This window comes from Rhamphochromis sp. 'chilingali' (genome assembly GCF_963969265.1).
Source record: "Rhamphochromis sp. 'chilingali' genome assembly, chromosome: 21".
Lineage (NCBI taxonomy): Eukaryota > Metazoa > Chordata > Actinopteri > Cichliformes > Cichlidae > Rhamphochromis > Rhamphochromis sp. 'chilingali'.
Window position 1 is genome coordinate 13188853 of NC_137949.1, and position 27321 is coordinate 13216173.

At 38.8% G+C, this 27321-nt stretch overlaps 2 protein-coding genes across 2 annotated transcripts; one reads left to right on the forward strand and one right to left on the reverse strand.

Moving 5' to 3' along the window:
* Positions 1-1409: 1409 nt before the first annotated feature.
* On the reverse strand, positions 1410-4778 carry cd93 (CD93 molecule). The gene has a single exon (XM_080870946.1). It carries the CDS (start codon positions 4692-4694, stop codon positions 2823-2825), a length of 1872 nt encoding a protein of 623 aa, XP_080727072.1. The 5' UTR covers positions 4695-4778; the 3' UTR covers positions 1410-2822.
* Positions 4779-15962: 11184 nt separating this feature from the next.
* LOC308389678 (calpain-1 catalytic subunit-like) lies at positions 15963-23872 on the forward strand (the record flags this gene model as incomplete). Its single annotated transcript, XM_080871161.1, has 21 exons — positions 15963-16199; positions 16760-16829; positions 16914-17032; positions 17206-17339; positions 17428-17602; positions 18219-18293; positions 19096-19181; positions 19301-19375; positions 19560-19720; positions 19832-19989; positions 20334-20345; positions 20549-20757; positions 20875-20920; positions 20999-21067; positions 21197-21254; positions 21707-21768; positions 21974-22042; positions 22144-22222; positions 23305-23421; positions 23593-23645; positions 23768-23872. 21 exons carry the CDS (start codon positions 15963-15965, stop codon positions 23792-23794), a joined length of 2091 nt encoding a protein of 696 aa, XP_080727287.1. The 3' UTR covers positions 23795-23872.
* Between the last annotated feature and the right edge of the window lie 3449 nt (positions 23873-27321).

The window sequence follows — 27321 nt, forward strand, 5'->3', positions numbered from 1 at the left end:
GAGACAACACAGAATACCCAAGTCTGCGATAAAGAACAAAGAGCCAGAGGACTGTCATTTTGGGGCAATAATTAAGTCACAACGTTGTTGCGATTAGAATTTTCTCTTTGCCTGTTACGCTTAACTACATAAAACCTAATGACAAAAATAGATGCAATGACAACAACAATGACCACAATCCAAACCCACAGAAAGCGCACCCCAGGAACCGAAGACGCCTTCAGTGTATTGTTGCTGATGGGTGGTTTGACAAACGCTACAACGGGAGGAGTTGTGACTGGACCTTCATTAGGGTCCTCACAAAAGTTTCCGTCAACCTTTAGAAAGCCTTCAGGACATATGTCATAGCCAGCCTCTTGTATACTAGGGCATCTCTTTTGTGCACAGTGTGGTTTGCACTGCCTGGGGTCTTTGTTGTCTGGTATATATTGTTTGAAACAAGAGCATGTGTAACCCCCCTTAAAATCCTCACAATTCTGCTCACATGGTCCAGATGAACAGCCTTTATAGCTTTGAAAAAGGGTTGGATGCCATACTTCTTGTCCACGGCATGCATCTTGGAGCTCAACTTTGCACAGAAACCCATCAGCTTTATCTAAGCACGGTCTCTCTGTCCATTTTTCATCACTTGACAGTGATACGCAATGTGGAGAGCAGAGTTGAATGTGGTTATTCCAGGATGGAAGAAAGGTGATGCCCGGTCTGCCAGATATCCACTTATAGCCTCTCAGTGGAGCTGAGAGGTTGCTGCAGGCACCAGCTGGTAAATGCAGCCCGATCCAGTAGTTCCCAAACAATTCCTGACTCAGAATGTCAAACAACCTCTTATCACTCTTAGAGCACAACTGCAGAAGTTCTCCTTTCCTGTCATGGCAGGCTTCTTCAGCTGTTTTAAAATCCACTTCACCCTGGTTTAGAGTTATGCAGTCAGGTTTGCCATAATTACTGCAAACTGCTCTGCAGTGGTCAGGCTGCTTTATATCCAATCCTTTTCCAACAGTCAGTGAAACCATCAGAATAGTCATACTCATCCTAAGCACAGGCACTCTCGTCTGCAAGCAGGCCATGCTGTCTCATAGTGGAGTGCAAAAGGTTGCCTGTCTTAAACGATGGGGAATTTCCAGTCTTTGTGCCATTGCGGAAACAGGGTATCTCAGGAAGGAAATGAGATAAAGAAAAAAAAATTAGTTGAAGTAGGACCAGCAGCAACAAAATGAAGAACAACGTTTAGATATACTAAATATGCAAAGGGCTCTTATATAAACTGCCAAACTAATTCAAGTACTTGCCTAAAATCAAGATTCCCGATTTTATACCAAAATGTGAGCCGGCACACTGGACCTCTCTGGGAAGTCAGGAATTAATCAAGCAGAACAATTGATTGCTAATTTTTATTTATTTTTTTCTGGAATGTAAGGTTTAATTTGGCAACCTCATCAAAAACAGTAATGTGTTTAAAATAAATTCATGGATAATAACAATAATATTAAATAAAAAAAATTAAATTGGATTCAAATTCTAACAAATTAACCTTTACAGAAACATAAACAATAATTCTGGTAATAGAATGGGCTTCATGAATGGTAGTGCTATCTATATATGTAAATAAGAACAACAAAGAAAAACAAGCAAACAATTCATTTTAGATTTTATACTTGCAGTATATAAATTGACACCAGTTTCATCTTTACATGATGGTGTGTAGATGTGGAACTTCAATCAAAAAGACTTATTTGTTGGTGTGTACAAGTACATGTCATTGTCAGAGACTAAACAGGTTTACTTAAAGGTACTTCTTGTTCAACAAAAACAAGAAAATTACCAGCATTTTTAAACATTTTGAAAGGCACCTTTTGTTTTTTATCATAGTCTGAATCTGCTCTGTTTTAGCAGGATGGAGTTTAATAATATCTTTAAAAAGGCTGAAATGTGTTGTGCTGAACTCTGGGCAGGTCAAAATAACTCGCTGTATTATCACGTGGTCCAAATGAGAGTTTACAGCCAGAGCCTATTTCAACTTCATATCGCTGCAACACAGTACAAAAGCTTTGACCTTTGAAGCTCTTCTAAACAATTTTTTTTTTTCAAAAAGTACCTTTAAGTTCTTAAGAATGTTTGTGAGGTATACTCTCTGGAGAATATACGTGTTAGTCCACTTTTTACTTTTAGATTATATTATACTTCAGCCAGCTCAAACAGCAAAGTACCACCAACATTTTAATGCACCAGTAATAATGATCATATTATACAAATAATATCTCTTTAGTACTTTTACTTCGATACTTGTGTATTTTTTTCTTTTTTTGTTGTGTTATTTGGGGCACAGGTTGTAGAGTGATCAGTAAATGGTCTAATGATCATTTTCTGTGATATTAAAGCTAAAGATCCTCTTTTGTTTTCATAGTACACAAGCAGATTCTCAGGACAGGAGGTAATAGCAGGATTATACACAATAGCATAAAATATTGTCACAAACAACTGAAGAAAAGTGTCTGATCTTAACATTGAATGAAATTTTTTTTACAGCAAATACTGGTAACTTTCTCATAGGTAAAGATATTTACATTGCCTCAGACTATTAACCGTGCAATAAAAACAGTCGTTACACATCCTTCATAACCTTTACAGCATATTATGCACTTCCACTTAACACCCATTTACTTTTTATTTTTCCCCCATTATGACTCTACTCTTATTCAAATACTATTTGATGGACAATGACGTTTTCTGATTTGCGTTTTGATATGTAGTGTAATCACAGGAGATTGCAAGAATTGCATAAATAAACATAACTCTAGTCAGTCTTTTCTGTCACTAAATGGTCATGGGTCATCAGTCAAGATGGACTCGTATAGTTTCTCTAAACGTGGATCCAAGCCAGAGGACACCCAGCAGTAGCCATCTGCAGTGGTGTTCTTCTTCACTTCTTTTTTAGAGCGACTGCATCGAAAAATTGCAAAAAACAAAGTAATTGCAATCAACACAACAAGAGGAATGACTGAACCGAGGACGCAGATTATCACCCTGGAATTGATTGTCTTGGCGAAACTCGTGGCCATGGTTGTGTTGCTCAGTGGATCCTTGTTTGTAACTTTCTCCGGGTCTGGAATGGGTGAATCGGTTTGAGGATATGGGTGCTCAGTTGTAGAACTGGTTAAAGACTCTGTAAAGTTTTCTTGTGTCTTCTCATAAGATGGGTAATCTGATGAGGTTAATGGTGCAAAGGTCACATTTGGAGCATAAGTGGTTCCATCATTTTCCAGGTGGGTGCATATGAAGCTTCCTACAGTATTTACACATTCAAACTTAGCCCCTGAACAGCTGTCAGTCACACATTCATTAATGTCTTCACATGAATGGCCATCTTCAGAGAAAGCAAAGCCTTCCTTGCAAAAACAAGAGAACGATCCAATGGTATTCAAGCAGATGTGCTCACATTTCCTTTGTGCACACTCATCAACATCCCTGCATTTGCTATCCATCATTTTGTAGCCGACTTTGCAGGCACACTTATAACTGCCATGTGTGTTTATGCACAGGTCGTTCTTACAAGCCTGTGATTGGCACTCATCAATGTCAGAGCAGTTGCGTTGGTTTTCGTGCAGTTCGAAGCCAACTGGACATTTGCAGAAATATCCCGACTCGCTCATTACACACTGATGCTCACAGGTGTCAGGACTGCACAAGTCTTTGATCCTGCAGCGGAGTCCATCTTTTTCCAATTCATAACCTTCTCTGCAATCGCATCGAATTTCATCTGCATCCTGACGGCACAAATGTTCACACCCACCATTGCTGATATCACAGCTTCGCTTTCCTGTTTTGCAAAAGGGGCCCAGGTTAGTCCACCGGTAGGTATGGTTAACAGCGTTGCACAAAGACATGCGATCCTCCTGATCGCTACACCGAATTATAGCAAAAGTTCCATGAGGAAATGACTTCAGTTGACTTTTAAGTGGGTCTTGTGAGAAAGGTACTGTGTAAGCGATTTCCCCAGGCCCCAGTAGAGCCAAAGGTTCACACATCCCCTTAAAATAAAACTTGCATGCATAAAAAGCTTTACGTTTTTTGCAAGGGACAGCAGTCCATTTCAGGTGATTCTCACTTGAAAAGTTGTAATCAATATTTACACATCTCTCTGCTAAGCATGTGGAGGCAGGCTCTTCTTTCCAGTTGGAGTAGTGGGATTCCTCATTTCCAGATACCCATTTAAATCCTCGGAGTGGCTGGTCAGGAAATACACAATTGGTTTCTTTGAGTTTTAATCCAATCCAAAATTCAAGCAGCGTCCCATGTCGTTGACTTTTTATTAATGAGAGAAGTGAGCGCACCACATCCTCTTCTTTTCGGTCTCTTATGGTCATCAAATATCCTCCTCTTTTGTCGCAGTCTTCTTTGGCCTTGTCAAACCTCTCCTTCTTCATGTGTGCAGTGAAGCAGGCATTAGAGGTGCACAGCGTTTCATGTTCAAACCCTGATAAACCTTCGAAGCTGTTAATGAGCTGCAGGACAAGAAGCCACAACATAGTTGCCACGAAGATCAGCAAAATGTTTGCTCTCCAAAGGGTTCCTGGGAGTTTTAGGGTAAAAAGAGACCAATAAGTGGTTGCCCATTCGTAGCCAAAGAACAAGTGTTTCTCAAAGCAACATTCAGGCTCCAGTATCCTGTTTGCAAAACTAAAGACGGAAATCATGTTTAGCAGCAGTTAGTAGCTCTTTCTTACTCCCATGCTGACTGGTTCCGTTTCGAGGAAGAAAACAATGAAAGGCTCTGGAGTGTTTTGACTGGTTATCCAGATGTCTCCGGCCCCAGCAGAGTTCAAGCTTTTTAAGCAGACTCCCTGAATTGTGGTGCCTTTCAATACATGAACATGGAGCGGTCAGATTCATGGAGGGGACTGTGCCATTACAAATAGCCGCCACAGGAAGTGAACCCGTGAACTTTGCCACTCTGTCGCCACGTCTGACCTTCACCTCATTATTTACTATAAAGATGTTAAAATTGCACTTATCATAAACCATCAGTATTTTATTAATGTGTAATCTTCCTCCTGTTATGCAGGTATAGAAGTATCACTATTGATTAGATTTGCTGCCTACCCCCAGCTCTTATGCTGCTTTTTAATCTTTTGTGTATAATAACCAAAATATGAGTTTTAATATTCATACTGTAATGGATTGTTTAAAACCTCCCAAAATGTACAATTTACATAACTCTTGATTACTGCTTTTTCATATTTAAACCCAATAACTTTTTGGAGGGCAAGTACAGAAGACCTTTGCGGGCCTTCATGTGAATACAGACGTTTCCTGTATTTGTTTAAATACAGGAAGTGCCTCGACTTCAATCACAGGAAACAGACACCAATCTCCACCCTCTGAGTGCACAGTGGCACTTAAATAGTGTCTACTTCAAACAAAGCCTTGCTAATAAATTCTTCCAAGTCTATTTAAAATATTATTACTATCAGGTTAATCACCGCCTGTCTACTTTGGTGTAGGAAATTCAAATAACTACATTTTACCAAACTGGGTGAATCTACGAAACTGGTGGCTTTAGTTACATGACAACGATCAGAAAACAAACGTAAATCTTTTCTGATGTGATGTGACTTAGTAATTCTCACACTTTATAGAAAACTGCCTTAACATCTATATTTAAGCTATTGTTTGCAATATTTTCTGAAGCAGATTTCTTTGAATTCAACCCAGTCACGAGCTTTTGTAATTCAGCTGTTTATATTTAATTTAGGTTTCTGGTTATATTCTTGCAAGTACTCTTATAGTTTATATTTGGAAATTAAAAAATACTTGAAAATATGTCAAACACCATTTGTTTGGCTAAAATATTTTCCAATTTTAAATAAAAACATGTAAAAAAATTTTTTCAATATTCTGAGAAGCTATATGAAAAATATAATTCGGGATTGTTGACCTGAGGGTGTGTCTGTTTTAATATGTGGTCCACTTAATAAAATTTTATTTTGGTATTTTCACAGCCATAATTAAAACACTGTAAACGTACATGGTTTTTTTATGGTTTCATCTTCTTTTTAGGTCATGGGTGTGTTTAGACCCTTTATCAGGGTAATGATAATGTGTTTTAATATTATTTTCTGACATTGTTTTATAATCATATTTTGCCATCTCCTCTACTGGAAAATGAAAGCTACCCAGAGCGCTCACACAGAGGCTGGTTTGTCATTAATAGATTAAATGAGACTTTGGTTGCTCTGGCAGAAAGAAGATGCAGAGGTCATTTCATGATATAAATTAGAGATGCAGATTTAAAACATTTATATGAAATACTGTAAAAGTGCAAACTGTTCTGATAAGTCACAACATCGCCCCTGCATTATTTGAATTTGTTCTCTAAATAGCATCAGAAACATTAGCTTATGTAGCTTAAATTACTAGATTATTGGCCAATTTTAACTTTCGGAGCCATTAGTCTGCTGGCATATTACAAGTTGCCGGTAAAGAAGCTGATGTAAAGTTTATTTTACTTTCTATCTACCTTCTATTCCTGTTCTGCGCTTCATTGTTTGTTTACAGTACAGATCTAAATCCAGGTGAGAGCAAGTCTAAAGGATGTGACAAGTCAAAGCCTGTATTCATTCTAAATATTATTATAAAGAGAGAGAAAGAGAAATTGACAGACAAGAGTGGACATGTAGTTGAGCGCAACTACATGATAAAGGGAGTCTAGCTTCTGTTTTGCCCATATTTTTTTGACACGTTTTCCGGCCAGTCGGTAATAGTAGGATTATATTTTCAGCTATTAATTAGTAGCAGAAAGTAGTGTCGTTAAATGATAATGCTTTAAGTTTTCCACTACATCCTGGCAACTTTCTCTCAGTCGAAGATATTTACACTGTCTCAGACACTTAACAGCTCATTAAGAAAAGGTAAAAACATGCATTCCTGTGGGACGAGAAACTGTGGGCCAGATGTATCCTGTTTACTTTGCTAACAAACTTGTCTGGAGTCCAAGATATATTGTGCAAGAACATTTAGTCTGGCACAATGTACATAAGGTCAGGGCAAAATCAATTCAATGAAGTCAAAAGAGCTCTCTGGAGAGGCTGACGCACACATCGGTATGAAAACATTTCTGAAGTGTTAAGTGTTCTCAATATTAATGTCACGGAAGGCGTTCAGAGTGAAGGATATGATTAATAACAGAACAGTTGCCAACAAACCTTCAGATATCCAGTGGTGGGAAAACTTGGAAGCCATGTCAGCTGTTAGAGCAGCTAAACAGAGAACACTGAGTACAATATAAGTCCATACGTGGATTCTGCTATTTAAAGTCTGAGGAAACAACAGGCTTCATCATGACTTGGATAAAATCACCCCAGCAAGTGCTGACAGCATGGCACAGTTTTGTTTGTAAAGGGAGGTTGGTAACTCGGGTTATTTACTTTTACAGGAACCATGACCTATAGTGACACTATTTCTTGGGTTGACAGCACATTTGTCCTATTGTCCTCCATTATCTCCTGCTAAGCAAAGACTTAACTGTAAGTAAGAAAGTATTTGAGAACCAGATTATGACTCTCCATGTCATCTGTGGTATTGGCTAGACTTCCATCCTCGATCAAAGCAATCAAAGCCTATGATGGATAAACTGTACCAGGTGATAAAAGATGGTAGAAACTTGCCCCAACTTGCAAATATTGCAAATAACACAAATATTCAGTGAGCTTTTTTTTTTTTTCATTCAAAAATGCAATCTCCATATTTGCATTTTAGGCATGTTCATGCTGACTGACAGCTCCTTCAGTCAGAGATTCATTGCACCTGTCAGGGCAGGACAGCTTTATGAGCTGATAACCTGCTGGAACCTCTGCTCAGGAATCTGTGCAAGTAAGTTACACTTATTCTAGGGAAAATGTGATGACAGCTGTGGTTGCTAAAGAAACACAGCAAAGGCATGAAGTTCTTCGGAATTGGGAGCGCTAAAGGAGACACGAGCAAAACAGGTGAGTATGTTTTCAACTCTTTGTGATTGAACATTTAATTACAGCTGTAATTCATGTGCCAACTTTATTCTGAGACGGCTACAAATAAGGAAGAGCTGGTTAGGTTATACCTTTAATTTCATATATTTTATTGCCATGTTATGTTATCTAGAATATTAGGCAGTGTGTTTGTTTAAAGGCAGGAAATTACCCAGCATCACCACTGGGACATTATTCCCTCCACCAGCCTCCATGCTCACTTATACAATTACTGTATTGTAATTACAGGGAGAAATTTAAAAAAACAAAAAAACAATTTTTACCTGAAATTCAAGTTCAATTACATTTTTAAAACATAATAGAAAACATAACCTATGTAAACCTTTTGTTTATCAATGACTTAGCCTGCCGAGGGCTCTGCAAAGACCACGTCACCTTTGATGTTCAGTCAAAAATTAGCAGCCATAAGGAAGTTTCTAATCCTGCACTGGGACATCACAGAGGAGTTGGCAAACTGTAGGCACGATTCACAACATTTGAGATTCTGATGTTGAAGGAAGCACAGTTTTCATACGCTTTCCCTGCTGATGTCAGAATAATGTGCATTGCAATCGTCATAGTCTCCTTATAGTCTGTAAGAGATTAAAGCATTAATGACCTTCTAGTTCTGCACAATATGGGTTAAGCCATCACACTGGGGCATAGCAGCACTGCACCACTTGAGTGAAGTCAAAGAGAATAGAGTACATGTTAATAGTGTCAGCAATCAGATCACTGATTGTGACGTTAAAATATTTGAGTAAAATTATTTTTCCTCCACCAAAGACTTTTTTGTGTATTATCACATCGTTTCTGATAAACAAGGATGTATGTTTAATGTATGATTTTAGGTCTTTACAGACCCAACCTTCTCTTGTGTGATCACCATCATTTCCACTACTGCCCTCTACTGGCTTCTAACAGAAATGTCCAGGTCTCTAGCTAGAGTCTAATTAGATATTGTTCATTTACAGTTAACATGCCATCAGTGACACCTGTTAACTGAAAGAGAATCAACAAAACAACAGAATGGCCTCCGAAGTCAACAGCCTACAAAACCTTTTGTTGTTGTTGTTGTTTTTGGCATGTCCAAATAACAGTAAAGAGATTAGTGATCGCTTCTGGGAACACTTTAAAGACAAGTGGTACCAGTTTGACTGGAAATAGCTTAGAAAATCAGACCATCGCCCGATGACTGATGAATATAAGACCAACGCAACGTTAGGCATGAGTAAAAGAGAATAATTCTCAGAAGATTTTAATATTTTTTTTCACGTTTGTGAACACCTATTGTGTGTTTGAATGAAATATTCTGCTTCGATTTTTCTGGTTCAAGACGTTTCAAAGCCCATAGTCTTTGGTGTTTACTTTTCTAACGTCAAACTGATGTTGTAGCTTAAAAAATAAGTTTTTCCTTGACTGGCATAAGAGTTCTCATACAGAACTTGAAGTCAAAAGACTTATATCTTTTGACTTCATGTTTTAGAAGGTCTCAGTTTTAAAATGTGGGTAGAGTGGTCTTCATGGTCCGCTGCGTAACAAAAACATAATTTAACGAAATGACTACGAATTTGGAGACAAGTTTGGCCATGTTGCAGTATCTCTCTCGCTCGCTTGTTGTTTAGTGTGAACAAAACAAACTCAAACTCAAACTGGCATTACGCACCCACCCACAGATATCTTGATGCTTCAGAAGAAGTCATGAGGGATGAAACGTTTGTCCCACGTCCAGCTGAACAGAATCAACTTTTTGGGATATAGCCGTAGAACAGAGTAGCTACAGAAATGATAAATCATTTTGGCACTGCCAGCTAGCTACTATCACAAAAACCTTGTGTAATCTGGTTTTCCATTACAATTTTCTCTCTTTCCCCTTTTGGGCGGCTAATTATATTTTGATTAAAGTCCTCGTTATCTGTTAGTGCAGTTACCGAACATGTGTTTCTCTCTGTAAACATAACAGTGCATCACATTCAGTTACTATTTCGATGCTAATAATCAACAATTACATGAGTAAAAATAATACTTTCATTATGGGTTTTTATGAGGGCTCCTGTCCTTTTTGTTGCTGCCTATTCTACTCCTTTTTCTTCTCACTAGATGGGAAATTCACCATTACCTTCTTTTTAATTAAACTATTTTCTTGGGAATGGGTTGATTTTGTTTGATAATTTGGCCTCGGAGACTCCAGCATTTGACGGCATCCTTTAGTTATCTTAGTTTAGTTTCTTCATCTTCATCTTGTGCAGCCATAGGCAGGTCTTAACATGACACCAGTAATTTAGTTTCATTTTTCCCCATCACTTGAAAGGATCTGAACGTGATAAGATCACTGTATGCGCTATCATGCAAGAAAGACTTCTGAATAAATAAACTGGAAATGTGCTTTGCCAGCTTGCCTATCCTAAATTTGCAGGTAGAGGCGGTTAGACTGAACAGGGTAAAACATGCAAAAGAATGACATAGAATCTGTGTTTACCACAAATTTCAGATTAACTCATTAGCAAAGGTGTGAAAGTACAGATGCCCCTTTCTATAGAAATTCCCATATCCTGACTGCTGAGTTTATAACCTCTGGCCTCCTTAAGGAAACAAAGTAACCCTTCTCACGTGGCCAGCCTGGATAAGGAGTTTTTGCTCACTGACAGGCTCACACTCTGATAAAAAGCTTTAGTTTATAATTGCAGTTATCCTCCTAATTGCAATATTCTAATGGCAATTTAGGCCTTAACATTGACACTGGCTTACAATAATGCAAGTGTTAACTTCACCTATACACCTAGAAATACTGTATATAAGTAATCTATAATGGGGAAATTATGGCCAGTGAGGGGAATCCTTCAACATCCAGAACAGATGAGACATTCAAGTGCATCTTTGCTGATTTCACCACTGATGTATAACGGTGGTGAAAAGGATGCATGGGAGAGGTTTGCCTCTAAACAGGTTTTTATGGTGTGAAAGTAACCTAACCATGTACTCTTCTGGTTATCTTGTAGTTGCAGGTTGTGTGGTTTGTTCATCACATTTGTTTTTGTTTTTTTGTTTGTTTTTTTCTTAACAAATGAAAAAAAATAAATCACAGGCAGGCCGCAAGCCAGTGCGTGCAGTGGGGAGTGTTGGAGAACAGAGCTGTGGCCTGTAAAGAGTGCTCAGTAGGAGTCGGGCTGAGAGAGGAACAAATAAGCTTTATTATTGGAAAACAAAGAAGAAAAAAGTAGAAAACTGGTTAGTCTAAGAACTGTCTTAGAATTATTACCACAACTCATCAGTGGGCTTTTTTGCAAGAAGACTGTTTCCTTAAAATAAACTAGATTGTTTGAGCTGATGACATTCAGGAGCGCTGGCTTTGTTAGAGAGTATGTATCTTACCGAGACAGGGCAATAACAACAACTTCTGCCCTTTTGAGAGTCCCTTGTATATTGGGTTTCTCCCTAAAGACTTTATGCACATCAAATTCTATAACTGGTTTGTTAAGCAGTGCAAGTGAAAACAAGCATGTGATCATAATTCATTTAACTTTCAGTTCCAAGGAAAGTCATGTTTAAAAGGCCTTGGGGGGGAAATAATCACAGTCACATAAAGCCAGTTTTTATTTTCAGTGATGCAGAACACTTTTTATTTTACGTTTATTTTATTTGTTTTGGGTGTTTTTTGTTTTTTTAGGGTCTCACGTGTTTCTAGTTAATAGATATAAAGAAATATTTTACAACATATTTTATTAAGATTCAAGTTTATCATAACAAATGCATCATTACATCCATGATCAAAAGAAAGTACTCCAGAACACCCCGGAGTTATAGATGCCAGTGGTAGTGAAGATGAGGCTAGGATGTGGCTCTGAGTGACTCCAGTGAGGTGGAGATGGGAAAGAGGTGGGTTCCACAAGGGAATGTCTGAAGGGGAGATTGATGGAAGAGCACTGACATTTAAACCATGCAGAGTGGAGGCTGACTGGCTCCAAGAAGGCAGGCATGACGCTGATTGGACTCAGATGTCTGTGCAGGTTCTGCTTAGGTTTGCAAAGTCGCATCTGATCAAACCACAAGACTTCAGTAACAATGTCCTTTGTTGAGAAGAGACCAAAGTGTAGATGTTTGGCCACAGTGGTGATTATTTTGGCTTGTTTTGCCACTATAACACCTGGAAACTAGAGTCAAGCTTTTTTCACTGCTGCTCCATTTTGGCTTACGTATGTAATATCTTTCATGCTTTTCTTTGTCTGTGGTTGTATTATAATAGGAGGAACTGAGGAGCCTGAGGAATTTCCAATATTTATTGCACAGTTTTATCTGGCTGCCTATGCATGCCTCCTCCTGTTATTCAAAGCAGCCTTTAATTTAATGTTGAAAAACTTCAACTTCTGCAAAATGGAACGGGAAAGTTTTAAAAAGAAGCACATGCCCACATGCTCGTCTCAAGTGAGATTTCAAAGAAGCTCCATAAGTCAGCCTCTCCTATAATATACAGACTTGGGCAAAATTGTTGGTACCCTTCGGTCAATGAAAGAAAAACTCACAATGGTCACAGAAATAACTTTAATCTTACAAAACCAATAATAAATCTTAACCAATGAAAGTCAGACATTGCTTTTCAACCATGCTTTGACTGAATTAAAAATGAATGCATGAAACAGGCCTGGACAAAAATGATGGTACCCCTAGAAAAGAAAGAAAATAATGTGGCCAAAGGGACATGTTAATCCAGAGTCTCTCTTTTGAAATCCTTTATCTTATCTTAAGCCAACCTCCCTGGACGTGGCTGCAGGAGGAAATTGATGACAGATCAAAGATGCAGGGGACTCAAACGCAGGACTCCTGAATCAACTGAACACAAGGATTTATTTACAGAGTTCACCAGGTGTATATACAGAGAGTGCCGGGCAGTGCTATATACAACAATGTGAGGGACGGGACTCCAGGGAAATCCAAGGGGGGGAATCACTCGCTCTCCAACTCTCCACATACATGACTGCAGTTCCTTTCTTCACACTTGACACACAGATTCACATGGGAAAGGTTATCCAGGGGGTCTGTAGATGAGGAAACAGGAATGAGTATGATATTCACAAAAGACACTTGACTTATCTTGAGCTGTAGCTTGACTCTCACTGACGTGTGGTAGACAACAATCCAGCGAAGACCAGCAGTCACCTCCTGGCTGAAATGCCATTCACCTTGATGGGCATCAGGTGTGTTCTTTTCCGTGGGCCGAGGGCCGAGGGCGTGAACCCACAATGAGTTCTGCCCCAGCGACAGAGAGGAGGTGAGAGAGAGCGCAAGAGAGAGAAAAGAAAAAAAAAAGGCCGACCAGCGCCTTGCCGATCCCCCAGGCCGTGACAGGTGCTGCTTTGCTGCATCTGGCACAGGTTGTCTTGAATCTGTGCGGGGTACAATGAAATCTCAAGACTATCAAGGGATTCTAGAGAAAAATGTGCTGGTCAGTATCAGAAAGCTTGGTCTCAGTCGCAGATCATGGGTCTTACAACAGGACAATGACACAAAACACAGCTAAAAACACCCAAGAATGGCTAAGAGGAAAACATAAGACTATTTTAAAGTGGCCTTCTATGAACCCTGACCTCAATCCTATTGAGCATCTTTGGAAGGAGCTGAAACATGCAGTCTGGAAAAGGCGGCCTTCAAACCGGAAACAACTGGATCAGTTTGCTCATGAGGAGTGGACCAAAATACCTGCTGAGAGGTGACAGTTACAGGAATCGTTTGATTGCAGTGTTTGCCTCAAAAGGTTGTGCAACAAAATATTAAGTTGTGGGTACCATCATTTTTGTCCAGGCCTGTTTCATGCATTTATTTTTTAAATAATTCAGTTGAAGCTTGGTTGAAAAGCAATGTCTGACTTTCATTGGTTAAGATTTATAGAACTTTTATTTATTATTACTTTTGTCAGATTAAAGTTATTGCTGTGACCATTGTGAGTTTTTCTTTCATTGACCGAAGGGTAGCAACATTTTTGTCCACGTCTGTAAATATTTAAATATATCATATAGTAAATCTTTGTTAAACAAGTAACATCAGGATCTTTACTGCACATGTACATCAGCAAAAATATCTTGGCGTGCAGTTTAATTGGTGAAGTCAGTTATTTTGTTAGTGAATTTTTTTTCTTGTTCTACAGTAGTCAAACACTTTAGAGGCAAAAAGATTTAACTGTCAGCCATAAAATCTTTGTGTAGTTACAAGTTCTAACATGCACAAATGCTCGAAGAAACCAAAAATAAAGTGGATGCCAACTACCATGGCAGCCCTGTAAGTTTAAACAAACTTACTCAAGGTTGTTCAAACATCTAAAATATAATGTTTATTTAGCAGACAACATACAACAACAGAGTTACATATTTGCGCTGAAGTCAAGCAAACCTTTGGGTTATTTTAAATAAAAACCAGGAAGCTGTATACAGGGCATCACACCTGTACATTAAGAATTAACATGACTTGTGTGTAAACACCTATAAAACTAACCCTGCAGGTTCCAGAGTAATTCCAAGGAAAGTGGTGGAGTTTGAGTGAAATTTGCATTGTAAGATAAGGAGGAGCCACAACCTGTCCTGGCTGATTTAGGGGATTGTGGGCATTATATAAGACTGAAGCCTGTCCACTCTTACCTGCAGACCTGCTCCATATCTACTAAACAACACGTTTCCTCTTTCGTGACTCGTTCAGGTAAGATGTTTGTTTAACAATTTTAGGACTAATGACTAAAATCAGTTATTATAGTTTTTCTTTTTCTGTTTATTTTTAGTGTTAGGTTTTGTTTTGTTTTTATTAGTTTCATAGTCTCATTAAATATTATTACTATATGGGCATTTCATTGATATTTTATTGTAAATTGCAGTTCTTTTTCTTTTAAAAGAGAAAAAAAACCCAAGCAATGTTTTTAATATTTATATATTATTTCACCTATTTTTTTTCTCACCTAGATTTAGTTAGGCGACCCACCTTTATCATTATGGGTCACCTATACCTATTAGAACAGGTGCTGCACTTGTGCTGTTGCAGACTGTTACCTTGCAAAAAACGGCTCATAAAACTGAGTTAAATCTTAGGTAATTTCCTCTAAATGTCTACCACTTTAATCTCAGTATGTATATTGTTTTTAGTTAATTCTATTAATATTATTAGTAGTAGCAGCTATAGTCAATATAAACATTAAGCATGAGCTGAGCTGCTTCCTAAAAAGCAAATGGGCATACAGTGCTTAACAAATTTATTAGACCATCTATCATAACAAGAATGAAAATGTGTTTTTAGAAATTACTTAGAATTATATTGTTATCTATTAGGCAAATTAAAATAAAATTACAGTTGTATGAAATATGAAAATTAATGGATAACAACAGCTTTAAAAATACTATTTTGATTAAAGAGGCTACACATACAGTTGGTTACAGAAACATAAAACATGATTTTGGTATTTACTAATACTGTTAATTGAGAGCAGCTGTGGTATAAACATTACACTGGGTGGTGGTCTAATGAATTTGTAATTTGTATGTACTTGTTTTGTGCAGACAGAGATTTTCATACATAAAGAAGCATGCCTACAAATAACCTTTTCTGAAGTACTGAATTTAAACACAAGCAAAGAAGAATAAAATTGTCTTATATGACAATTAAATATATGAAATGACAGAGTATGTCATGTTTTTTTGGCATTGACTTTTTACATCAATTCTTACATCAACCAAGCTTTATTTTTAATATCTAAAGTTATGTTACCAAAAAAATATTTAATGTAATTTACTGGTTGTAATCTAGAGGTGGAGTAGACTGATAATCACCCTAGAGGTTTGAGGAGCGTACTGATCATTTTAAGAAGAATTTAATTTTACTGTTAGGATTTGAGCTGACATTGTTTCTTTGTAGCATATCATTTATTATACTAATCTATCAAATTTACATGCCAACTTCTTGAAAACAGACACAAACACTGCAGCAATGCCTCTTCCTGGTGCATGCCTGAACATTATGGAGGCTCGTCACAAGCAGAAGGGATATGGGAGCATCTCCAACCCTGAAAGGTTCTGTAACCAAGACTTCAAGAACCTGAAGCAGTACTGTCTAATCAAAGGAGTAAGGTACCTCGATGACATGTTCCCCCCTGATGCAAAGTCTATTGGCCAGGGGATACTGAAGCCCTCCGACCTGGCCCACGTGAAGTGGCTAAGACCTGCGGTGAGTATTTAAAGATATTTAAATTGCACATTAGATGCTCTATCACATCTAAATGTTTAATCAGCCGGGGACTGATTCCCCCTTTTTCACTGCAAGTGATTCAGTTTAAATTTTCTGCTAATGACATTTTTCTGCAGTCAGATTGTAAAAGTGTTTGAATGAGCTGTTCTTCAATTCACACAGTCCCAGTACACAGCTAACAATAATGCTTAACATTTCAAAAATAAAAGTGGTTGCCCTAGACTGCTAGACATGAGCTAATAATTCATTTTAGAATTTTAGAAAACAAAATACAATATCTTTTCCACCTTTGCCCCACTGCATTTGAGATTGTGAAAATGTAGCTCTTCTTATGAACCAAGAAGTGAGAGTTTCACTGTAACAGTGCCCTCTAGTGGATGTGACAATAATTAAATTAATCCTGATATTTAAGCCTGTGAAGTAGAGTTTCATATTTCAAACTTGGCCCCAAACCTCTTAAATTTGGGAATGGTCGGATACATTAAGTGGAAATGAGTGAAGCAATCCTTATATTTGAAAACTGACTCCCTGTTTTACAGCAAATTGCTCCTGATGCTGAATTTGTGGTTGATGGCGTCTCCAGATTTGACTTTGGTCAAGGTGTACTTGGTAGGGTCATTTCTTCACTCCTAATATTTACACTCTTGTATCTGCCTACAGTCCTGATTGTTCTTTTTTGTTGTTGTTAAACAGGAAACTGCTGGTTTCTTGCATCAATCGGCGCACTGACTTTCCAGAATCACATTTTTGAACAAGTTGTTCCGCTCGACCAAAAAATCAAAGAGAACTACTGTGGCATTTTTCACTTCAGGGTAAACATCATTAAACTATCAGAATAAGAGAAGTAATTATTATCTTTAACTGTTTTTCTCCACTAAACTAAAACTTAAAAGCTGTTTATTTCAGAGTTTGGATTATTTTGTCTCTAATGATCAAATTTCATGAAACACAACAAGCTCACAAAACAATTGTATCTTTATTTAAGTTCTGGAGATTCGGGCGGTGGGTGGACGTCGTCATTGATGACAAGTTGCCGACGATCAATGGCAGACTAATCTTTGTTCACTCCAAAGATCCAAATGAGTTCTGGCCTGCTCTGCTGGAGAAAGCTTATGCCAAGTATGCAAAGAAACATATGATTTATCCGATATACAGTGAACAAGTTACATGTGGGGGATCTGTGAAAAATATTATCTACCTCTGTCAGGGTTTGTGGTTCCTACACCGACATGACTTCTGGAACTCCTTCAGAGGCTATGATGGATTTCACCGGTGGCGTCCACATGTGCGTCCAGCTGTCGGACGCCAGTTCAGACGTGTGGGGGCTGATATGCAGAGCTGGCAAATCCAACACATTGATGGGCTGTGGTACACCTCAAGGGGTAAGCACAAAAAAACAGAACTCAGAAACAGCCCGAGGTTATTCAGGGAGATTATTCTCCAACTACAAAAAAGGGCTTAGAGGACTTTGATTAGTGTTAGTATAGATTAGAGATGCTGTGAAACTGTTTTGACATTTTAACAAACATTTTATGCATTTTGAGGTGAGTTATAACAAAGTCTGTGTTTTCCACTCAGACTGCACTTCATCATCTACCAATAAAACTGGTATCATATTGCCTAAAAACTATAAAACTAAATCAATGATGTAATGATGAAGTTATATTTATGGCATAATCAACCAATATTGCACAAATACAACCCAAGTTAGCATGCACTTTGGGACTGCTTAAGTGGGAATGCAAATCCTGGAACAAGAAGACTGTTTTGACTTAGTAGACTCTGAAAGTTCAAAATCTATTTTAAGTTTTTTGTGAAGCGGTTGGTTGACTGCCAGAAACATCTTTTATGAAGACAAAGTGTCCCAAAATGTTGAAATTTGCTTTAAGTCAACATAACCAAACTTTGCAGTCACTTTTTTCTAATGATATTATTGTATCAGAAGTCTTTATTTTCATTTTTTATGCTTTTACAATGACCAATGTTCCTTGATTGTAGGAAACATCTGCTAACACAGTTTTGCCAAATGGACTGGTCCAAGGGCACGCCTACACTGTGACAGGGGTTAAAGAGGTAAAGAATTATACTTACACAGTAATCACAGTTAGTATTGGAAGTGAATCTACAGTAATAATACTTCCCTGGTAAGATTACAGCAATAAAAAGAATGCTATCACATAGTATCACAGTATGCAGTGTAGGAAGAATTACAGCAAAAACAAGCGCATGACATATTAGACAAAATGTTTAGGGGAGATTTAAAAACCTTTAAGCATACATTTAAATACAACAATAATATGTCCCAGAAGGTTGATTCTGTTCATCTGGACGTAGCGTTTTGTGGGAGAAACGTTTCGTCACTCATCCAAGTGACTTATTCAGTCTCAGCTGACTGCAGGTTTCCCCAACCTTATAAACAGTACATTTGCACAATGACTGAAAATAGAACCACTGAATGAACAATGGGCTCTGAGATCAGTTCCTTGATCATTAATATGCAAATTCTCATGACCATTGACTAACAACTACTGATCAAAGACCACTGATCAGTGGCAATGAGTACCATCCACAGAGAGTTGGGGAATGGCTGCAATCACGTAAATGGCCTCCTTGACTCCCCCTCAAACCAGTGTTTCCAGCTGATTGTTCGTTCAGTGATGCTCGTTTCAGTCATTGTGCAATGTACTGTTTATAAGGTTGGGGAAACCTGCAGTCAGCTGAAACTGAAGACGTCACTTGGATGAGTGACGAAACGTTTCTTGCATTGAAAACGTTACGTCCAGATGAACAGAATCAACCTTTTGTGATTTACTTACCTGGATGATTGAGAATGCATCGAACCAATAACTGTGATTTTTCTGGTGCCTGCGGCCAGCTTATTAGCCAAGGAAAACTTGTGAAGCTGATCCGTTTGTGGAACCCCTGGGGCAAAGGAGAGTGGGTAGGAGACTGGAGTGATCGGTAAGCAGTAATCAGCTTTGGTATATTTAATTAGAGAATAATTTTCTTCAAAATATGCAACTCTGGATAAAAATTACCAACATAATGTGTCATCTCTTACCTAAAATACTGTCTTTAAGGTCCCCCATGTGGGACATTGTGAGTTCTCAAGACCGCCAAATGTGCCTTTCAGTGGCTGATGATGGAGAGTTTTGGTAAGCAAATTTCGTCAAAAGAAAACTACAACCTCTGGCGGTATTATATTAATACCACCAGAAGTTGTAGTTTTCTCTTTTTTTGCTTTATTTACTCTGTACTATGTCATAAGCTTAGAGTTTTATACTTTGACATGACATCTAAATAAATTAGGAATGAGAATCTACCTGATTTTATTAACAGGATGGCATTTGAAGATTTCTGTAAGTTCTACACAGATCTTGACATCTGTGGCCTGAAACCAGACTTCATAGATGGAAAATCCTCTGCTCAGTGGAAGACCTCTGTGTACGAGGGTCGGTGGGTTGCTGGAACTACTGCTGGAGGCTGCATAAATAACAGAGGTAATTATATAGCATATACTGGAATATAGGTGTTTAAATGTTCAGCAGAACATTATTTTTTAATCTTCAATTCATGTAAATAAAACATATTTTTCCCTCTATGTCCTCCAGACACTTTCTGGACAAATCCACAGTATCGAATTAAGGTCGTAGGTGAAAACTCAGAGACCAATGGGGAGAAAAACATCCTAGTGTCTCTCATGCAAAAGCCTGACAAGAGGAACAGACGCCTGGTGCAGAACCTCCACATTGGTTTTGCTGTATATTTGGTAAATATTTCTCTTTGTCATATCATTCATACATGCATAACTATGGTGAAAACAAATACCATGTTGAAGTTGACATTTTCAGAGCATGAAAATGTATTTAACTATTGTCAGAACTTGTATCGTAATGTGGAAACAACAATAATAATGTGGTGTTGAAATGCAGAAAATGACAGATCAAAAATTTACTACAACATACAAAAAACCATTTTGTTAGCAAGCCAAGCTTTAATATGCTGTCCAAGCATTCATACAGTGGCTGTGCACATGTTGAAATAACTAACTAACGACTAACTGAATTATTGTTTATTCCCAACATGAACAAAATTCATCTGACGTCCTTCAAGGTGTCCGAAGACGTAAGAAACTAATTTAATCTATTTCATGTTTATAATACACATATGGTGATGTGAAAAGGAAAGTACACTGTCTTTCACTATTAAGGTTCTGTGTATCTGTATGCGCTGATACATAAAACCTTCAAGTTGACATGTCTGTACGCACTTCAGAAACTTCTTCAAATGAAATTGGGGAGCTGAAATATCACTTTGAATAATTTCAGTACAAAACGCAAAGTGGGAAGTTTCCAGCAATGTTCTTCAACACCCATCTGCCTGTTGCTCGGAGTGATAAATACATGAATGCTCGTGAGGTGATAGAGTTCCTTATGCTGAAGCCTGGTGAATACCTGATTGTGCCATCCACCTTCAAACCCAACGAGACAGCCTCCTTCATCCTCACCATCCACTCAAGAGAAGAGACATGTTGCTAGTATGCTCACCCTCGATGTCTGAAGATATGACATAAAAAAAAGTTTTGAAACAAAATTTGCATTTGACACATTACAATTGATTTCTATGAAAGTAATGCATATTGGTCTCCCCACAGTGAGAATTCAAATTCAAATGAGCAAAGATATGAGCCAGTTGAAAAGGTTTGTAACAAATCATTTAATTGTGTCCGTGTTATTTTGCTGTTCATGTGTTATTAATGTGAACTGTTGACTCGTCAGGTCACAAAAGTAAAAAACCATCAGGATGAAGAAAACAAGAAAACATTCTTCCGTCAATACTCTGACAAGGTAATTAAAAAAGATCTTTTTGCTAATAATATTAGCCGCATTACTGCAATATTACAAGTTTATATAGCATTATGTGTCTAACGTCTGTGTAATGTATCATGTAGTAAACCAAATCAATTAATGTTTCAGTATGAAGAAGTGGATGCTGAGCAGCTCCAGAGGCTTCTAAATGAAAACATCCTGAAAGGTTTGGCCTTTAAAAAGTCTGTCAAGCTCAATTTAAATTTACTGGGCCACCTACACATGGCTGTTTGGCCATGGGAACCCATTCCATGAAGCTCCTTGTGCACAGTTTTTGTGCTGATGTTATTGCCAGAGGAGGTTTGGAGCCCTATAAATACTTTTGTTCATATAGCGTAGTTTCCAGGTCTGACCCGTCCAATTTATAAATCAGTATTATTTCCTGTAAGCCTTCATCGGACTCTGGCAAACTCTGGTTTATGAGAATATGACTCTAACTTATTAATACAAAATTAACTGTGGTCCACATGAGTGTAAACATCAGTAATACAGCAGGGTGTGCAAGACCCTAAGTTTCTTAGTCGCCATGGCTACTTCGACATGCAGTCTATGACTCTGAATACTGTGGATGACAATTGTGCTACACTGTCTTTGCTAATTCAACTCTGTTTTATTTAGGAGAAATGAAATCTGGAGGGTTCAGCCTTGATGCCTGTCGCAGCATGGTGGCTCTAATGGATGTATCCTGTTATAATACATGTGATACTGGAAAAAGCAGATTAAGAAACTTTGTAGTTTGCCTTTTTGAGCTGTTGAAAAGTAACTATTGCAGAAGTCTATATGTAAGCAAACCTAAGTGCTTCTCTGTTGATATAACCAGCATTACTCATCTGAAAGACCAGACTAAGATTTGTCCCTTTGCTACCTTAATGTGGGTTTTAAAAGACATCGATCACAGGCAAACTAAACAGTGAGGAATTTGTCCGTCTGTGGAACAAGGTCACCAAGTACAAGGTAAAGGGAAAAAAACAGCCTTAAAACATATATCAATACATCTGCTATAGATGTGAAGATTTTCCCTGATCAGTTTCATGGTTTCAGTCTTCTCTTATCAGGAGACTTTCTTCCTCACCGACGTTTCAAAAACAGGAACGCTGTCACTGAGTGAGCTGAGGAATGCATTTGTAGCTTCAGGTATATGTTTATAGTTATATGTGTGTATATATATGTACATGTGTGTATATGTATGTATATATACATATATGTGTGTGTATTAGTATATATTAGTGCTGTCAGCGTTAATCTCGTTAAAATAATGCTAGCGCCATAACCCAGAGCTTCCCAAAGTGTGTGGCCCACCCCCTAGGGTGGGGCACAGAGCCATTGCAGGGGGTATGAAAAGAAAAAAAAAAAAAAGGACACTTGGACACTGCTAGCATAATGGACAGGTTTTTGACGGGTGTCCACACAAACGCAAAGCAGGAGATGACGCATCGCCAAATATGTTTCCAAACCAACTTAATTCTAAGCCAAAGACTAGAAAATACGATGAAGCATATCGTGTGTGTATGTAAGCGTGTAAAACCTGAAGATGGAGACAAAATACTGTTTATCTGCCATTCTGCAATTCATCTCATGTAAACAATAACGTGCGCACAGCGTGACGTGAAAAAAGGCACATACCTTTGACGTTGCCTGACGAACTGTCTATCCCTCGTCCACACGGAGGGATGGAAAAGGAGTCTAAAAAAGGAGTTTTAAAAAAATCTCCATTTTCGGTGATTCCAAACGCCGTTTACGTGCTGACGAAAGGCCCAAACGCATAGAAACAGCTGCGTTTTCAAAAATACCCGTGTAGGTGTGGACGTAGCGTAAAAGATTTAGTAGTGTATTTTATCACTACCTGTAATTTATTGCAGATTACTTGTATTTGTTTAATTGTTTACTAAATGTTTGAGATGTGAAATAAACTGTTGGTGTTTGAAAACAAAATATGGGCGTGTGTGGCTGGAGGATGTGTTTGTGCATGCGGGGGGCGAACATTTTTCTTGTAAAACAAAGGGGGCCCCAGCAAAAAAAGTTCGGGAACCACTGCCATAACTACATTAACGCGGCAAATCTTCATTAGCAAGATAGCGCGGATTGACCCGTGCGTGCAGCTGGACGGCGCGTTAACATCATTTTAACGAGATTAACGCTGACAGCACTAGTATATGTATGTATGTACATATATCTCAGCAAACTCCTCCTGAAGTCTGACTGTGTGTGTTCTTCAGGAATGAAGGTTTCAGATGACATGCTCAGTCTGATGGCTCTGCGCTATGGCGCCTCCTCTGGACACATGGCACTGGAGTGCTTCATCAGTCTCATGATTCGCTTGGACTGCATGAAGAGTAAGTGAAGCCGAGAAGAAATAACAACAGTAGATGTGTAGATAGCTGAAAATAAATCTCATGCAGTGAGAATGAAAAGTTTTTTCAGTGGAAAACATCTTTCTCGCTTCTAAGATTTGATTAAGGTTCATGATTTGTACAGTTTAAACTCAAAGTTGTGTTCTTCAACAGAAATCTTCAAACAGTTGTCTGATGGAAAATCCATTAATCTCAAGGAGTCAGAGGTAATAAAGTCACTTTAGTGCTGACAGAGCAAACGAATAAATAAATATAAATATTTATACAAAGAAAACGCATCAGTTTAAGTGATACTTAAATGTTAATAAATAATCTGTCTTGTTTTCAGTGGATGTACGTTTCCATGTACACTTAAGCCAGCTGAAAGACAGATGCACGTTTCATCTGGAAAACACAAGAAGATATTTCAAAAACTTGTTTTCTGTGAATTAGCTATAACACTTTATTACTTTGAAACAACTAAACACAATAATGTGAAACTATAACAAACACTAACATTTAAAGCTGTAAACCTTATGCCTCTCTGCATATTATGTCAAAGACTGAATAACTGCATTTTTTTGTGACTAGTACTGCAAACTTGTCAATCTGTGTTTTATAATAGAAACATAATACAGATGTTCGTGAATGACATGGGACTATTGTATCAGTCAAAAATGAATGAAGTGGATGGGAAATTAAACTGATAAGATAACTACAAAAACTCGGAAAATGGAAATTCAAAGGAAGAAAATGTCAAATTTAACTAGTACCTTTGTTTTTATATGTAATTTTCTATATCAGCTGCTTTTTAAAATTCCTTTTATATTGGGGAAAGGAAGTACCAAACTTCAGTGGGTCAGTTTCAATAGTGAGAGGTTGCGTTCTCCTCCTTTCAATGAAGCATTGCCTTTGTGATCTTCAGCAATTTTCTTTTTTCCAGCAGCTGGGATTTTTTTTAATCTTATCATTTGTTTTGTGGGTTTTGATATATTTAGCTGCATAATTGCCTGTTAAAGTTACATTTTCTTAATAAAATCATGTGTTATTTTGTAGATTTGCCGTCTTTGATTTTTCTTTGAGAGATCTTCTTTTACCCAGACACTTTTATAGATACTTCCCTTTATTACATTGAATGCTTTAGACATACTAAAAAACGTCTAAAGCATTTAGACATTTGCTTACATAAGGATGTCTAAAAATGCAGGTGACACCGAGGCACCCTAGGCAGTAGGTCAATGATCAGTTTTTATTAACGTATCACCAGACCTGTGGCCATATGTTCTGAGCACTAGGGTGAAGGGTCGGGCTGAGCTGTCAACTGATCAGTTGTGAGTTGGATTAGGTGGTGGAAGATGATGCTGGACAGACCTAGCAGTATAGTGAGGGTGTGCTGGGAATGCTTAGCAAAGGTCCTGGTCCGCGAGATCTTCAACTCACACCACCGGCAGAGCTGCAACAGCATTCCAAGGGAGATTGGGGGACACTGAGTCCAAATGGACCGTGTTCAGCGCCTCCATTGCTAAAGCCGCTGCGGCTGCAAGGTGATTGGTGCCTGTTGTGGTGGTAACCCCCGAACCAAATGGAGGAAACCCGAGGTGAAGGGAGCCACCAGACTGAAGGAGAAGTCCTATTGGGCTTGGTTAGCCCGTGGGACTTTGGAAGCAGCCAGTAGGTGCCAACAGGCCAAGCAGAATATGGCTTGGGCAGTGCCTGAAGCAAAAATTCGGGTATGAGAGGAGTTTGGAAAGGCCATTGAAAAAGACTTTCAAACTGATGGAAAACTGTTGAGCGACTTGGGAGGGGAAAGCGATACTCTACCTGCACTGTGTATAGTGCAGGCGGAACGTAGCTGACTTCAACTGAGAACATTGTTGGGTGGTGGAAGGAATACTTCGAGGACCTCCTTAATATCAATGGCACATCTTCTGCTGAGGAAGCAGAGTGTTGGGAAGAGGAGGACAACTCGTTTATATTTGAGGGTGAGGTCACTGAGGCAGTAAAACAACTCCTTGGTTGCAGGGCCCCTGGGGTGGATGAGGATCGCCCTGAGTTGCTAAGGGCTTTGGGTGTTGTAGGGCAGTCTTGGTTGACACACCTCCAAATGTTCCATGGAGATCGGGGGCGGTACATCTGGACTGCTAGACCAGAGTGGTGGTTCACATCTTTAAGAACGGGGACAGGAGGGTGTATTCCAACTATAGGGGGATCACACTCCTCAGCCTCCCTGGGAAAGTCTATGCCAGTGTTGGAAAGAAGAGTCCGTTTGTTAGTCGAATCTTAAATACAGGAGGAACAAAGCGATTTTCGTCCTGGTCGTGAAGAACTTGCAACTTAGAAATGAATTTATTGTCATTGTACAGTGTAACACTGGACCAGCTCTTTAGCCTCTCAAGGATACTTGGGGGTGCATGGGAGTTTGTCCAACTAGTCCACATGTGTTTTGTGGACTTGGAAAAGACATTCGACTGTGTCCCTCAGAGTGTGGGAGGTGCTTTGGTAGTATTGATTGTCTTGCCCATTGCTACAGGCTATTCAATCCTTATACAACCATTGCAAGAGCTTGGTGCCCATAGCGGTCATCTGGTTCTGTTGGCTTTATGGGGTGGTTTCCAGCTCGCACTGGAAAGGTTCACAGCTGAGTTTAAAGTGGTGGAAATGAGAATCAGCACCTCCAAATCTGAGGCCATGGTCCTGAGCTGGAAAAGGGTGGAGTGCCCACTCCGGGTCATGGATGAGTTCCTGCCCCAAGTAGAGGAGTTCAAGTATCTTGTTCCCAAGTGATGGGAGAAAGGAATGGGAGATCAACAGATGTATTGGTGCTGCGGCTACAGTGATGCAGACACTATTCTGGTCCGTCGTGGTGAAGAGAGAGCGGAGCATAAAAGCAAAGCTCTCGATCTACCGATTGATTACTACCTTCACCTATGGTCACGAGATGTTGTGACCGAACGAACGAGATTGCAGATACAAGCGGCGGAAATGGCTCCCTCTGAAGGGTGGCTGGCCTCTCCCTTCGCGATAAGGTGAGGAGTTCGGCCACCCAGGAGGGGCTCAAAGTAGAGCCGCTGCTCCTCCACATCGAAAGGAGTCAGTTGAGGCTGTGAGGGCATCTCATAAGGATGCCTCCTGGGTGAGGTGTTCCAGGCATGTCCCACTGGGAGGAGGCCCCAGGGCAGACACAGGGCACACTGGAGAGTTTATATCTCTTGGCTGGTCTGGGAACGTATTGGTGTTCCCCTGGACAAGCTGGAGGAGATGGCTAGAGAGAGGGAGGTCTGAGCTTCTCTGCTGATGCTGCTGCCCCCGTGACCTGGCCCCAGATAAGCAGAAGAAGATTGATGGAAAGATGACTAACATTGCTTTAGGTTAAATATTGCTACTTTTAATTGGATACCAAATTAGGGAAAGTTCTTCTATGTCTTATTTATATTAACTAAGTTGAGCTTTTTTCATCATTCTGAGCCAGGAAAATATGCTTTCTACCAAATATGCATATTTTGATCCTATCTGAATTTGCTACTAAACAACTGTGATAAATCATCACCAGTGAGAAGAAAGCTAAACCACAAGTGCATCTTTAAAGACACATAAGGAACGATCAGGATGATTGAGGTTTCCATTTAAAATTTCTCCCTTTTATACATAACTGATGTTCTGTTATGAATTTTATTCGTTTAGAACAAATTCAAATAAATGTCCATTTTCCAACATTCTTTACATTTCTAAAGAATTTAGCACATTTCATGTTCATTATATACAGAAGTCAAACAGTTTAATCACGTCTATTGAAGTATAATAGTCAAACCTCTCATGGATAAGTTTACCTTAAAGTTCTTATCACCATTCTGACACCAATATGCATCATTTTTAAAGTAAAGTTTCTACTTTGTGATAAAACTC

Coding starts and splice junctions, on each gene's coding strand:
- cd93 (XM_080870946.1), bottom strand. CDS start 4,694: ATGATTTCCGTCTTTAGTTTTGCAAACAGGATACTGGAGCCTGAATGT.